This window comes from Triticum aestivum, chromosome 6D (assembly GCF_018294505.1).
Source record: "Triticum aestivum cultivar Chinese Spring chromosome 6D, IWGSC CS RefSeq v2.1, whole genome shotgun sequence".
Lineage (NCBI taxonomy): Eukaryota > Viridiplantae > Streptophyta > Magnoliopsida > Poales > Poaceae > Triticum > Triticum aestivum.
The window spans coordinates 471,665,129-471,680,505 of NC_057811.1; the positions used below are offsets into that span (position 1 = coordinate 471,665,129).

Genomic DNA, 15,377 nt, shown 5'->3' on the forward strand with positions numbered 1-15,377 from the left:
ATACTCAATCCCGCCTTGACTACGAGGCTTTCGGCGATGTTGTGGTTTTTGATAGCACATACAGGACCAATAAGTACAATCTGCCGTTTGTGCCATTTGTCGGGTTGAATCACCACCGCAGCACAGTTATCTTTGGATGCGGGATCATTTCTCATGAAACTAACGAGGCGTACGAGTGGATGTTGCGGACATTTTCTGAAGCCATGTCGCAGAAGCATCCGATATCTGTAATCACTGACGGGGACCTTGCAATGCAGAGAGCGATCAGGGTGGTGTGGCCTGACTCATACCACAGGCTGTGTGTATGGCACATTCAGCAGAACATCATACGCCATCTGCATGATGATGAGGTTAGGGAAGAATTCAGATCTTTCATATATGACTCGTCTTCTATTGAAGAGCATGAGAGAAAATGGATAGAGTTCTTACGAAGGAATGAAGTGACAAGTGAGGAGTCGTGGCTGCATCAGATGTATCAGATGAGGAAGCTGTGGTGTGCTCCATACCTGGTGGGGCGCTGTTTCTTAGGATTGAGCAGCAATCAGCGGAGTGAGAGCCTAAACTCTGTGCTACATACACATCTTGAGGGTAAGATGACATTGTTTGATATGCTAGAGCACTATGAGCGTTGCCTTTCCGGACGACGCTTGAACGAGGCGATCCTAGACATCGTGGCCTTGCAGTCCGTTCCATTTACAGACGCTGATGCTTCAAGTCTCGAGAAACATGCTGCCCGGGTTTTCACGCCTTGTATGTTTCAGTTGGTCAGATGGAGCATAAGTGTTGTTAGCAAATGTGTTATCAGCGAGATACTAGATGCATGGGAGTTGACTACATATGTTGTGGCTAAGATCGATAGAAGAGAGAAGAAGTTTGAAGTGCGCTGTGAGATGAAGGAAGGTTCTTTGTACAGGATCAGTTGTTCTTGTCGTAAGCTGGAATGCTTGGGAACACCTTGCTCTCACATATTCTACATCTTGGGAATACGTCAAGTGGAACTGCTGCCTAGGTGTTGTGTTCCCATGAGGTGGACGATGAGTGCGAAGTCTGCATTCCCTCCGACCAGAAAGAGCGAGATGTATGACTATTCGGCAAGCCTTATGAGGTACCGTGAGTTGCGGAATTTGAGTCACGCGGCATGTTTCCGGGCATGTCAATCTAGTGAGGAGTATCAGCATCTGAAGATGGTTCTGAGTGAACAAGATGGCAGCAAGGAATCAAGCCGTGGTGAGGAAGAATGCATTAGATTTGGTCCGGTGCTGCCACAGACCACGGAAATTGATTGTGGAGATTTGGAAAAGGTTCTGGACCCAGTGCATGTGCAAGGCCGAGGTGCACCGAAGAAAAGGCTGCAGGCAAAGATGAAGAAGCAAAGATCAAAGAGGAAATGTGGCTACTGTGGGGTGGAAGGTCATAATCGGCGTAAATGCAATAAATTGAAAGAGGTGTCAAATATGTCTTAACTTTGATTTTTACATCTGATTTACTCATTACTATAGTGCACTGATTATATCTGTTGCTGTGTAGGAAATGATGGCAGCAAACTGTTAGCTACAGCTCTCTGTACAAGGCCATTGGCAAAATGGACGCAGCTGTTGAGCCTCAAGAGAGTGATGTTGTGTTGGTGGCGAAGTGCCCCAACCCTGATTATCCTATGTGAGCATTACTGTGTTTCTTGGTCTTTTCTTTCCACTTTGATCCTGTGGTGCAACCTAGCTGCTAAAGCCTAAAAGTATTATCTGTTATATGGACATTGAGTTCTTTTTGTCCTAAAGCAAGTTTACATGTGCTAGCAGAAAGCCATTCCTACATGCAGGGAGGGGCTCTCTCAACTTGCTCCTTGAGCATGATGCTTTGTCTTTTTGGTTTTGTGAAGAACAAATTACTTTATTTGTTACCTGAGATTCTGATCATGTTTGATCCTTAATTTATTATAAGTATGGGTCCATTTTACATGACTGAGCTTGTGCATGAACCATGGAAGTTTTCCTCAGGCACATATTTCTTCTTGTATTATCAGTTTTTTTATAATGGAATGCAACTATGAAATGGAAACATGCTAGTCTCCAATATGAGGACATTTAAGGTGTACTGCCTGGAGCTTTCGATAAAAGAAACTATGTTCATTGATCAAAGTTGATTCTTTTGATTTACGCACATAACATTTGAGTGACCAATGATAGCAAAATATTCTGATCCTGAATCCTTCCTATGTTTCCTTGAACCAGGAATGCCATGTGAAGGAGGGTATGAGGAAGATTTTGGATGGTCAGCGACAAGGGCGTCATCAAGAAGAACAGGGAGCTGCATGCATTTCCTGGGTAGCAGTTCTAACTGTTTTTGTCATATCTCATTGTGGATTAGTGAGAATGTTATGTAATTAGTGATCTGCAGTCCAGATAGTTTAGCAAGTGAGATGTTTGCTGTGTTGAGGATGTCAGATTGCTCGGCTGCAGGTGGGGAACAGTGCCGACTTTGTGTTTTTGTGGACGGGTCGAGGCATATTCTATCAGATTTTCTATACTGTGCTTTCAGGATGTTGTATAATACAATTTGCTGGAGCATGCCATCGCTTATACAGGTTTAAGATTATGCATTTTACATGTGACGTTGGCAGGCATATGATTATGCACGTTTTCGGATCTAGATATATACAATGACGCACACATTCGCCTTTAACAGTAGATTTTAATAGTAGAGATAACTGGATCATCACGTGTATTGATGTCTTTGATGTCCATCTTCCTCCGTGATCCGCGCCGCACTCCCCCTTGTGCTTGACTGCTGTGCCACCCAGGAATAACATGAAGATGCATCAACGGTTTGAGTGCGATCGTTACCGACTCCGAGTTGCAGCGGAAGAAGATGAGTCGATGTAGATCATACTTGGAGTCCCTCGAACCATAGAAAATGTAGCTTCACCCCTCCTAAGATTTCTTTGAAGCTCCGCCACTGATTTCAAGTGGAGTCCCTCGTTTAATTGACGTTATGAACATAAAACTGGTTTGGACTAGTGCAGCACATGCAATACAAAAATAGTAAAAGCCACAATTAAGTGTGCGGGCAGCAAAGGAACCTTTCATCTAAAAATTGAGCAACAACTCAAAGTTGAAAGCCTATTATTGTAAACATAGTCTCACAATTGTCACTTCAATGAAGTGATTGTTGGTTCGAAAATAATGAAAAAACTACTTGGGACAATAGTTCAGCTATAAAGCTTGAAATTGTAGAAAAACCAAAAGCCTACTGAAGAGGCTCGTCACTGCTGCCGAAATCCAATGCCTTCTTCGGATTGTTATCTGCAAGTTTCTTCCTTTTGGGCGATGACCCATATTCGCCCAAGTCCCTCTCGCCGATATCCATGTACCCACATGCATATATGTCTTCTTCGGACATGTCCTGCCCAAATGCATGCGAAAGGTATTTATGCAAATGATGTGGCCATTTTTTGTATAATAAATAGGAACTTGGAAATATAACCAACCTGTTCAGACATGTCATCATCGCTATTATCTAAGAATGCACAATTCTTCACAATGTACAAATGACATTTCTTTATCCCTTCTAAAGCGTGCAACATTTCATCGACGTCATGCTGGCCTGACATCTGTACCATTCCTTCAGGTGGTACGCACCCAGGCTTGATGTAGTACAAATCTGCTTCCCCTTTGTACCCATGGTAACGCAAATTTTTCACCATTATCTGCCAGTCCACCTTGCCAGGTTCAACTACTGTCGTCATACCAGGTTTCTTGTTGTGGTATGCTTGAGGAACATGAGAAAGTTCTTCGTCCACATGAACAATAAATTGCATTACAACTACCTACATACGGCTCGTTGACATCAGTTTTTGCACAATATTAAAGTGTTCATACGTAGGATGTGCATACCATTTGTAAAACATACTTACTCGGCGACGTGGTGATGAGACAGATTGTTCCGGTGGTGCGATGTCGCATTTTGCCTGCGGAGGTGGTGATGAGACAGATTGCTCTAGTGTACTGATGTCTTGTTGTGCCTGAGCATGCTGTTGATATAAATTGATTTTCGTTTGTGTGTGGATAATTTAATGAATAATAAGTAAATAATGAAAGGTACCTTCGTGCCTGTACTAGCATGGTCTTGCATCATACCCCCTTCCATGCGGATCTCCTCCATTTTGGCCTTCTCATCCTGCTGAGCCTGCTGTGGTTACAAACTGATTTTGCTTTGTGTGTGGATAACATAATGAATAATAATCTTAGTAAAGGAACGTACCTTCAGACGTGTATTAGCACGGTCCTACATCGTATTTCCTTCCATGCGGATCTGCTCCATCTTGGCCTTGTAATCCAGATCATTGCGGTCCTTCGGTAAGTTAAGGTCCATGCCCGCACGCGTCTGCATGTTATTGAAGCCCATTTTACCACGCTCGAGATGTAGAACGCGGTCTTGCATCATATTCCCATTCCCTTCCAATCGGATCCCCTCCATCTTGGCCTTGTGATTCATGTCATTACGCTCCTGCTGCAACATACGGTCCATGTTCGCACGCGCCTGCATGATATTGAATTCCATCCTGCCACGCTCGAGTTGCATAGCGCGATCCAGGTCCTTGCGCTCCTGCTTCAATTTTAGGTCCATATCGTCATGGAAATGCTTCAACCTCTGATCCATGGCTGCACGCTCCTCGGTCATCATCTGTTCCACGGCTGCACGCTCCTCCTTCCTCATGCGGTCCACGGTTGCCCGCTCCTACTTCAGATTCTTGTCCATCACCTCTCGCTCTCGCTGCATATTCTTGTCCATCTCTTGACGCGCCTGATGCAAGTACTTGTCATCATCCATTCGGTTGTGTCGTGCCTTTGAATCCATGGTCCCTATAGAAACCAACAGAACAGTGCTAGTTACAATATGTTTGAAAATTGAAATATCTATTAATTTCAAACTGTCACTATTCAACACAATGTGGCCGAACTGAAGATACGGAGTGCTTGGTAATTCCGCTAACAACCTCTATAATACAATGAGAAATAAATGATCAATTCTATTCCACGATGTATTCCTAGTTTGAAAAGAGATGAATGAAGGGCATGATAATTATAAAGTATGCCCATACTGCTACAATTTAGAGAAAGTATTAGATTTCTGTATTTTAGTTTAGTGCATGCGATGTGTCACTAAAAGGATCCGCAGATCGGCCGCCGCGGCACCGTCCACATCCACTGTATTAATTGAATCTGATTGGTAATAAGAGGGAGGGAAACACCATATGTGTACATACAGTTCGGTTGCGGAGCACTGGGTCACCGGACGCGGAGGAGAGGACGTCGCCGGGCGTGGAGGAGAGGGAGCCGCCGCCTGATGAACTGCTCTCGATGGGATTTGCGTCTATGGCTAGGTTTACGTACGTGGCTGGTAAGTTGGGCTGCTAAGTACTATCTAGGCTTTTGTGCTCACGTGGATCAAATATCGTAAATCTGAAATAACAAAATGTTCTTGTTACTTAAAAGAAACTTCAACTAAAAATAAACTTAAAAGAAACTTTGTCTAAAAAAAGCTTACAAGAAACTAAAAAAAATCCTTCTCTTTTGCACATTGTAGCGGAGGCATTACTCGTTCGGACTCACCACTACGGGTAGTCGTAGTCTGAAACACCCACTAGTACCGGTAGTCAGGGTCGAGAAAGACCGTTATAGATGTTGCGTGCCAGGAGTTTTGGGTTCGGAATACACATAGTGGTGATAGCCAACTATTGTCGGGTAGTCCAAGTCAGAATCATCGATAACTAATGGTAGTCGGGGTCCAGCCGAGGAGTACTTGAAGTGCTATTGGTGGGACCGCCCAGCTGGCCACCCATTGTGCTAAAAGGGATCCGGGGATCAATAGTGGTACTGGTAGTATCAGACGACTCATCGTGGTAGTGATGTATCCGGATGACCCGTAGTACTAGACGTAAAGAGAAATGGTCGTGGTACTACCTGTAGCGGATGACCCACAACTACCAGTCGGACCGCCGAGCTGCCCACCCATGTCAAAGTAGTTTTGGGTTCGGAGTACCCGTAGTGGTGATAGCCAGCTGCTGTCATGAGAATCGGTCTTACTCGTTGAGGGTGACTCGTGGTGTTAACATTTCCGGATGACCCATTGTGCTAAAAGGGTTCCAGGGATTAATAGTGCTACTGATAATATACAACACATGGTGGTACTGATGTACCCGGATGACCCATAGTACTTGGTACTGCTGCAGACGCCGTTGGTGAGTCCGTCAGGATGGGGGAGAGCACGTGCCTCAAGACTACTGTCAAATTTGCTCGCGCCGTGATTGAGGTGTTTGGACCGGAGTATCTCAGAGAACCAAATGCACGGGACACAGAAGAAGTTGTTGGCTATTGGACAGGCAAGGGGGTTTCCAGGAATGCCCGGATCAATTGATTGCATGTAGTGGCAATGGAAAAACTGCCCCAAAGGTCCGCGGGTAATGTATCAAGGTCACACCAGAGAGGCCACCATCATACTAGAAGCGGTGGCATCACATGACTTATGGATTTGGCATGCTTTCTTTGGAATGCCCGGTTCTCACAACGGCATCAACGTGCTTCAACGATCTCCGGTGTTTAGGAGGCTTTGCAATGGGGAATCACCGCCGTGCAACTACGCTTGTCAACGGCCGGGACTACAACATGAGGTACCAACATTTGTTATTTACGTGCGACATTGTGGTGCATGATCGACGTGCATGTATTTGCATGGATTTGAGAGTCCGGATTTGAGATATGTGGATGCACAGAAGAAAATATGAGGGCCCGTCCGGATGCGCCCGCGGGCGTGCCCGGATGCGTCCGCGGGCATTTGAGGGGACGGATTTGCCAAATCCGATTGTAGATGCTCTAAAAATTCTTCATATCATTTCCTGACGAGGCCCCGGTCTGATTCGTTCAACGGCAATGCCTTCACTTTTGGTGAGCCACCTTGAAGGTCCGCAAAGCTGCATATCAACGATGGAGCCGCGTCGAGCTCGGGTGAGGAGGTGATCCATCATTCTTTTCTTCGATGGCTGATGTGGTGGTGCCGGAGGCAGGTGACAGGTGTTGGTGTCAAGGTCAGAGATGTTTTGCTATCTTTTCACTTATGTCATGTCGGCCTTTACGTGACTTGTACTTTGTTTTTTATGATATATGAATGAGACATGTACTACCATAGAAAAAAAAGAAGTTAACACACAATTAGTTTGGCCAAAGAGATCGCCTAAGCCCGGGCGCAAGCCAGAAACAGACGTGGCAGATTCTGAAGAAAAAAATGACGTGCCAAAAGAATTGGTGTTGATAGTAGAGCCTACAACACCCATACAGTAACAACTGAACTGTAGAGGAGCTGAACCCACCACGCGCATATCTATCGGCCCTCCCAAACTTCTCTCCCACCTCCCCCATTATCTGCAACAACCTCCAATCCAACTGGCCTAGCCGGCTGCAACTCGATTCTCCACTCACATTCCATTCCAGCCGCCTTCTCACACGCGACCTTCTCCTCCAACGCCAGTCCCATCGCCGCCGCCCTGTTCACCGGCTGTAACGGAGCTGCCGTCCTCACCCACGGGAACGGAGCCGCCGGCGACCGCCCATCCGGCCTGCGGAATACGACGTCACTGCTTGTTCTTCATCCACACGTTGGATTGAAGGTGAGAATGCCGAATCTTGTCATCAGTTAGAACTAAGGCAACACATGAGATGATTTAAAACCAAAGAATGGATTCCGCTTACTCTGTGCATGAAGCCATCATGAGATCTTATGGGTTTTCTCTGAATTTTGCTCCGTCCACAGCATCGTGATCCGCCTCTCTATGCTCGTCGCTGGCGTCAAACTCTCTCCGTGGACACTTCACGCATTCAGCTTGAACGCCAACGCCGCCCTCCTGACCGGGGCGGTTGGAGCCGCCAGCCACACCCAACCACCCAGGGGATCGGAGCCAGCGGCCACCACCCACCTGGCCTGTGCGATACGACGGCACTGCTTCCTCTTCATCCACCTATTCGCATCACGGTTAGAACGCCTGGTATTTTTACACCCCTTAGAAACAGTGAGGTCAATATAATCCAAAACTTTGTATATAAATATCAAATGGCAGAATAAATACCACGTGTTGTTCACATTAACGACAGTAGAGAAAATTTAGTAAGTAATCATTAATCACCGATCAATCTGTGTGGTTAACGTACACCTCTGGAGAGGTAGTAACAAAGAAGTAATTAAATTAAATAGCTTATCATAGTAATTTTGTGCTCTGTAAGAAACATGTGGAACAATTACAGTATGGTACAACCCCATAGCTTATGTTTATTCTCTGACATGACTCAGTCTCTGTTTGTGCATATTTTCAAGGAATGGCCAGTTCTCCTACAAGTTGTGCCGACACACAATTACCAGACTTAACCAATCAGGTATATTTTTTCCCAGTTAGGTGAAAATCTTTGAAAACACATAGTTCTTTTACCTTTACACGTATTTCAGGCTTTTTTGGACGAACTCAGTGTGAAACATGCAAATATGAGGTTAATGTGCTCACCGATAAGGTTCGCGCAAATGATTGATGGATTAGATGACGAGCACCTAAAGGCCATCTGCACTCAAACCGGTCTTGGAGGGCTAACAAAGATGAAGTCAGTGTCTCTCCGACGTATTATGTTGGTGCTGCTAGCGAAGAGCTACATCCACGACATGCAGAGTATTCACATTGCTGGTAAGGACATTTCTATAACTCCAACGGATGTCTATCAATTAATGGACCTTCCAATAGAGGGAAAAAATATATATATGGAAATGGGAAAACCAAAAGACGCAAACCTGTTAAGGGCTTATCAAACAGATGGAAGACTTAAGCTGAGTGACCTCGAGGACAAAATTAAAGCCTCCAAAACTCCAGATGATCATTTCATCAGGCGGTTTGTTTTGTATGCTATTGGCATTTTTTAGCACCCACGGTACAAGATTATGTCGACTCCAAATATTTCGTCCTTGTTGAAGACGTCGCAAGAATTCCCAATTTTAACTGGGGATGTTTCACACTGGACCATTTGATAACATCCATCAATACTTTTAATTATAAGGATCAAGTCAATCTACAAGGAAATATAGCTTTGCTCCAAGTAAGTGCTACAACAGTAGTTGTCATTCAACTATTATTCATATGATGCATATATCTCTATCATTGATGAACTAATATTTCCTATAGTTTTGGTATTGGGAACATGTTCGTGCTGAATCGATTTTGTATTCTCGTATACCCCGTTCGCTGATGGCACGGTGGGATGAAGCCACAGGTAAAATAAGACATGAGGCTTATGATAAAGGAGGCCTATATAATGGATTGGTACCTTTCTAGACTTGACTTCTTTATTTACCATATTTATTTCTTAGTACTGATTCTTTATATCTTTTCAAAGGTTGTCATGAACATCGGCGGTCTGGAGCCAACCAACATTACAAATGACCAGCATACCAACAAAGATACACATGCGCATGAAGATGCTATCTATCGACCACAACCACGAGGTCAAACTATGAGTAGCCAACAAGTAAGTTGCTCCAAGACACATCCTTCTCAATAACACAACAAAGGTCACACCTAACCACACTTATTTTTCTTCTAACAAAACGAGTTGACATTTCTTTTATGCAGATGGACATGATACTTCAAACCCAGAACGATCTATTTGCAGAACAAGAGAAAAAGTTGGTCAAACAAGTAGTAGAAGTAGAGCACAAATTAGATAAAAGAATAATCACCGTGACCGAGGACGTGATAAACATAAGGGGTAAAATTGCCACTCAACCTAGGTTGTCCAAGCTGGAGGATGAAGTTGGAGACCTCAAAAGGGAAGTTGGAGACCTCAAAAGGGAAGTTGGAGACCTCAAAAGGGAACTCCAGGTAAGTGACACTACAACATCAATTTTACCCATAACTTCCTATATTTTCATTCTATGCATTTCATGTTACAGGAATTAAGATCCCTAGTTGAAACAAACAAACAATCAACGACGAACAATGCATACGTACAGGTGATAACTATGGCCCATAACCTTGCTAACATGAGCTAATTTCTGTTCATTGACCAACTCCTAATTTTAGGAACAAGAGCAACCAAGCAATGGCAAGTTTTCATCAACTCCTGGATTTGACGCATGGAAAGCACGGACTTCTGCTGGTACACCTAGTGCAAAACCTGTGGGGCAAACCGAGGAGTTGGACCAAGACATCCCACCACGGAAGCCTGTATTCAACAATGATTACATATTGACAGATGAAGACTATGAGGTTGCATTTTTCATCCGAGGGAGTCACGACCTTGTTGAGGTAGTTCACATCGAAGACATTGTGCTAACAGTTCATCAACTCAAGCCAAATGTTAGCAAACTATTCTTCGTCGATGACGTAAGGCCCGTATACTGCAATCTACATCAAGTATTCTAAATTGTGCCATATTACATGACTACAAATTTTGCAGGTTATTAATGCATATGCACACATTAGCAATGTTGCAACTGATGCTACATCATTCATTTCCACCGTAGAAAGCAGAAGATTGCTAGGCGAATTTGGGGGTATTCCAATGGGATGCAAAAGCCCACATGTTGCTAATGTAGCAACGAAATTTGTAGGACGCAAAATGGTATGCATATTTCCTGACTTGTTTAATTGTATATCTTGATTTTCCCTAAATTGAGTCCGCTTTAATTTTCTGCCAGGTACGTGTCCCAATGAATGTGCACAGCATGCACTGGTTATTACTCGTGTTTAATTTAGACAAAGAAGAGACCCAGGTCCTAAACTCCATCCAAGCATATCGTGACATTGCCAAGGAAACTGCACTGGTATGCTTGCTCTCTTGCTTCCTCTTACCTCATGTGACACTTTTTGAAATGCACTGACGCAATCCCTTGAATCACTCCTCATACACCAGGTGGAGTCCATTCAGGCGTGTATCAACGAAGCGGTCGAGGATGGCTTGGTAACACTGCCTAAACCCATCAATATTACCCAGTGGAAAACCACTTGCTATACTAACATACCACAACAGACGGATGGGTACGTATAGGCAGCTACATGATTCCTCACCTACATTACAATACTTAACTTCAACTTTACATCACAGTTATTCCTGTGGGGCGTACACACTCAAATACATGTTGACATGGGACGGAGACAAAATTACTGAGGATTTCACACAGGTCTGCCGAACACTAAATTACATTTGTAATCATGCACTATCTATGCTTCACCGCTATCCTAACCTATGCGTCACTATCTAATTCAGGCAGAAATACATATTTTCAGCTGGAAAATATGTTCAAGCCTGCTGTGTTCGGATTGCAACAAGCTTCGGAAAAAATCATACAAGAATCCTATAGAGGTAAGTTCTACACAACTAGCATTTCATGTCATGTAGTTCCTACCTTTCATGAACACTATTTCCTCTACAGAAGGACGAGTACGAAGCCAGCATTCCAGAGGAACGAAAAGGTGCAGACGACGACGTCACGATTGTCAGCAACCCTGATGTTACAAACAAACCAGACACATCCGGTGCCCCAAAGCGTAAACGTGGACGCCCGAGGAAGAATGCCCCTCCTAGTAATCCAGTGAAACAACAATTTGACACAGAGACTATCGCTAAACAAGTGGAGTCAAAAAGACGCAAGCGCAAACCATCAAACGCCGTGTCCAGCCCATTCGTACAGCCATGAATGGGCTACACGGAGAGGCACTTCAAGGGCAGATCCAAATGATTGATCTTCATGGCATGTTCTTTGAATTAAAGACTACACTTATGTTCTAATGTTTTTGCATATTATTTGTATGCTTATGTCCATCCAAATGCTTGACTTTTCATTGGTTCTTTTTAGAAAAAACCCAACTAATGAGTTGCAAGATCCACTTCTATCATTTGCACCATCTGATCCATACCTTTCTGCATCGGAGTAACCTTACATCTAAAACACTACCATAAGTGACTACTTACAAACGCATGCTCCCCATTCTAACGGCGCCATACACTGCGTAAGTATACCGTTCTGGTTTAAGTGGATGATGATTATGGCTGAGGCAGGGTAATTAAGGAAGAAAAATCATAGCATATAGAACACATGAGCAATTATGTAAATATCATGGTTACACTACTATTTCTCACATCACGAGTTGAGTGGGAGATTATTACCTCGCCAGCAAAAAGAACAGAATCAATAATGCAGCTAGTTTGATGGATTACTTCAGTCCACTCCACAAGAAAAATTTCAGGCTGCAGCACCAGCAGTCAATGCACACACAGAACCATATTGTCAAATGCCAGCCTCTCCTGCAGAAAATAAGAAGGAATAGCATCAGGAACACCATGTACCATTTTTATACTGATATAGACATGTCGACAAGAGTTGGCACATTGCAGCTTGTGTTTTGCATCGAAACTAATGCGATACATGGAGCTAATGAATTTACAACTAATATATCTAGGCCTAAGTCTGTTGGGTAACAATACTGAAACAGATTTCCCAGCTAGCTTTACTCTAACAGAGTTCTGCTTACTAACTAGACAGCTAGGACGACAATGAGAACCAGGCAACCAGCATAAGATCATGGAAGAACAAACAGATGCTAAACTTGCTCATTGGCAAAATAGGTTGTGCACGCGAACATGACAGAGAGGACTAAAATAGGAGACATACTTCTTCTGTTCCATATTTGTTGACAATGATTATGGCTAAGGCATGATAATACACATGTAGCAACGCGTGCAAAGCGGGCAAGAAATTCATATGAAGTAGGCATTCTTCCAAATTGAGCCAATTCTGGTTTTCGAAGATATACTTTACATAACTACTTTCCATTTTCTACTGTGCCATACATTGCCTAAATATTCAGAACTATGTTTGAGGCGCGGGTCATGTATGTCTTGAGCTCCCGATTCACCTTCTCCTCGTCCCACATGAACCCCTGTATGTTCTGCACCCACTCAAAGCAGCTCACCATCACTCCGCCGGAGTTGGCCATGATGTCCGGTAGGATCAGCACGCCCTTCTTTGCCCGAATCTGCACCACGAACATGAACATTTCTCTGCTGTCAGTCAATGTGTGAATGTGTCAACAAATGCAGCTTAGTTTTGTGGCAAAATGTTGGTGTTCTTGCCTCGTGGCCTCGGGGTCTGTTGGGTGGTTAACAGCCTCGATGATGTACTTTGCTTTGATGGCATCAACATTGTCCCTAGTAGAAGAAGAAAATCGAACGGACTTTTTATTAACAAAAATGTATTCAGATACACAAAAAATAACAGCTAGGAGGATACTTTAACTGAGCTTCTGAGCAGTAATCTGATAAAGATTGGATGAAGTGAGATGGGACGAGGAAATAGAAGATTACTTGTTTATGACTCCTCCCAGAGCTGCCGGGATGAGCACGTCGCACTCTTCCGTGAGCAGCAAGGTCGGGTCGACGGCGTCGCCTCCGTCAAAGCCCTTGATCCCGCGGTTCTCTGCCGAGTGCTTCATCAGCTTGGCTATGTCAATGCCATTGGAGTTCTTGACAGCCCCTGTGACATCTCTGATGGAGACCACCTTGCCACCAGCTTCAGTGATCAATTGGGCAGCCCAAGAACCAATATTGCCAAATACCTGAAAAAGGCAAGAAGATGATAATTGCTCATCTGTGCAAAATGTAGATGAAGAAACATAGTTCTGGCCTTGCTCCACAATGTATGGCGCCATTGTACACAACGATTATTACTAGCATTGTGTAGGCATGCTTGTATATATTTGGCAGAATATATTACTTGTGGGTGCTCATTGTGTGCTCCTTTCCTCTTTAATTTCAGCGCGTGAAGTGGGAGATTAGAAAGATACTGACATATCAAGCACAGAACTTTGCAATTGCCACTGATGGTGTCTCCATTGTAAGCCTAAGCTTTGACAAGATGCTTGTCTCTAAATTATAAATGGGAAACATCTTAGCTTTGCGTGAAAATTAAAGAGATTGACAAAATTTTCTCTGGCATTTTAAATGCGCAAAAGACCAAAGAAAAAGCAAATAATCTTAGTGAGTTCAGATAAAACAGAGAATTACCTTAAGAAGAGTTCAATTGCAATACCTTGATATTACACTAAAATTAAAAGCTGGATGGTCAGTCTAGTGGCAGGACAACAACCATCTTTTGGCAAATAAAACGTCTGCTTACAAATTTTACGTTTTCGGAAGCAGCCATGGATTTCACCTGGAAAAGAACATCAAAGAGAAAAAACAACGTCCTACAACTGCTCCATCAGACACGAATGGGCAGAATAAAGGGATATGTTGTATGTTCTTCCCTATGGCTAAACAATTGCTGAAAACTGTCACTTTCCTAAACCAGAAGGGTTGCAGTAGCAAATTTCCACTTAGTAGTGAGCAAGTGTAGATGATTTTGGTCCTTCTGTCTTCTATCATTCCTTATCCAAGATGGCAAATTATGGCACAAACAATGTATAACTTATTAATATGATTCCTGCGCTTTGTACGTGACGAACAATAACACTGCAAATATCATTCTACAAGAAATTTGATTCCTCTCCAGGGTAACTGGATAGCTCCCCATGTGCATCAATCGACAAAGCACAAATCTATCGCGTATCTACGCCGCTAGACCATCGCACATCCAACCACTTCCTCGCTTGGAACCACCGAATTGAACTGCCCAATCAACAAGAGACCGTACGTACCATGTCGGGCAGGATGACCTGCAGGCCGGCGGGGCCGGTGTCAACCTGGGCGACCTCGACCAGCAGCGGCGACTGCAGTGTTGGTAAGGTCGACGACTAGATGCAGGAGTTGGGGACGACCTCGTCCGGGCACGGCTGCTCCCCCTCCTTGGCGGCATGGGTGGACAAGACCTCTTCTGGGTGAGGCCGAGGTCAGCGACGGGAGTCCGGCGACGCCGCTGAAGGTGCCGCCGCCACGACCACCCGCCTCCTCCGCCGAAGATGCCCCCGCCGCTGCTGAACATGGACGCCGATCTGGTCGATGACTCAGCGAGGAGCGGGGAGGAGAAGGCGCAGGACAAGCGGCTGAGCCGGCGGCGCAGCGACCGGCAGAGGAGGAGGCGCGGAGAGGGGGGAAGAAGCGTGCGGCGGCGCAGCAACACGGCAGAGGAGGAGGCGCGGAGAGGGGATCGACAGAGGGGGAAGAACCGTGCGTGGCTAGGTTTCTTTTTCCTTTTCTCCCAGCGCTGCACACTAAATTGGACGAATCTACCCTTTTGAAAAATGATTAGCCCCACCATAATCTTGTAATGGTCCCACAGTTATTTGTAATTTCATGTAATTTTACTCTCGTAACTCCTATTTCTCCACCGTTTGATCGTAGTGAATGGACGGC

The 15,377-nt window shown here is 44.4% G+C and overlaps 1 protein-coding gene across 1 annotated transcript; it reads right to left on the minus strand.

Moving 5' to 3' along the window:
• Nucleotides 1–12,344: 12,344 nt before the first annotated feature.
• Nucleotides 12,345–15,196, minus strand: LOC123146000 (glutamate dehydrogenase 1, mitochondrial). The gene is made up of 4 exons (XM_044565559.1): nt 14,723–15,196; nt 13,392–13,642; nt 13,161–13,235; nt 12,345–13,063 (listed from the first exon to the last, which is right to left on the minus strand). The coding sequence occupies exons 1-4, from the start codon at nt 14,723–14,725 to the stop codon at nt 13,039–13,041; spliced, it is 354 nt and encodes a 117-aa protein (XP_044421494.1). The 5' UTR covers nt 14,726–15,196; the 3' UTR covers nt 12,345–13,038.
• Between the last annotated feature and the right edge of the window lie 181 nt (nt 15,197–15,377).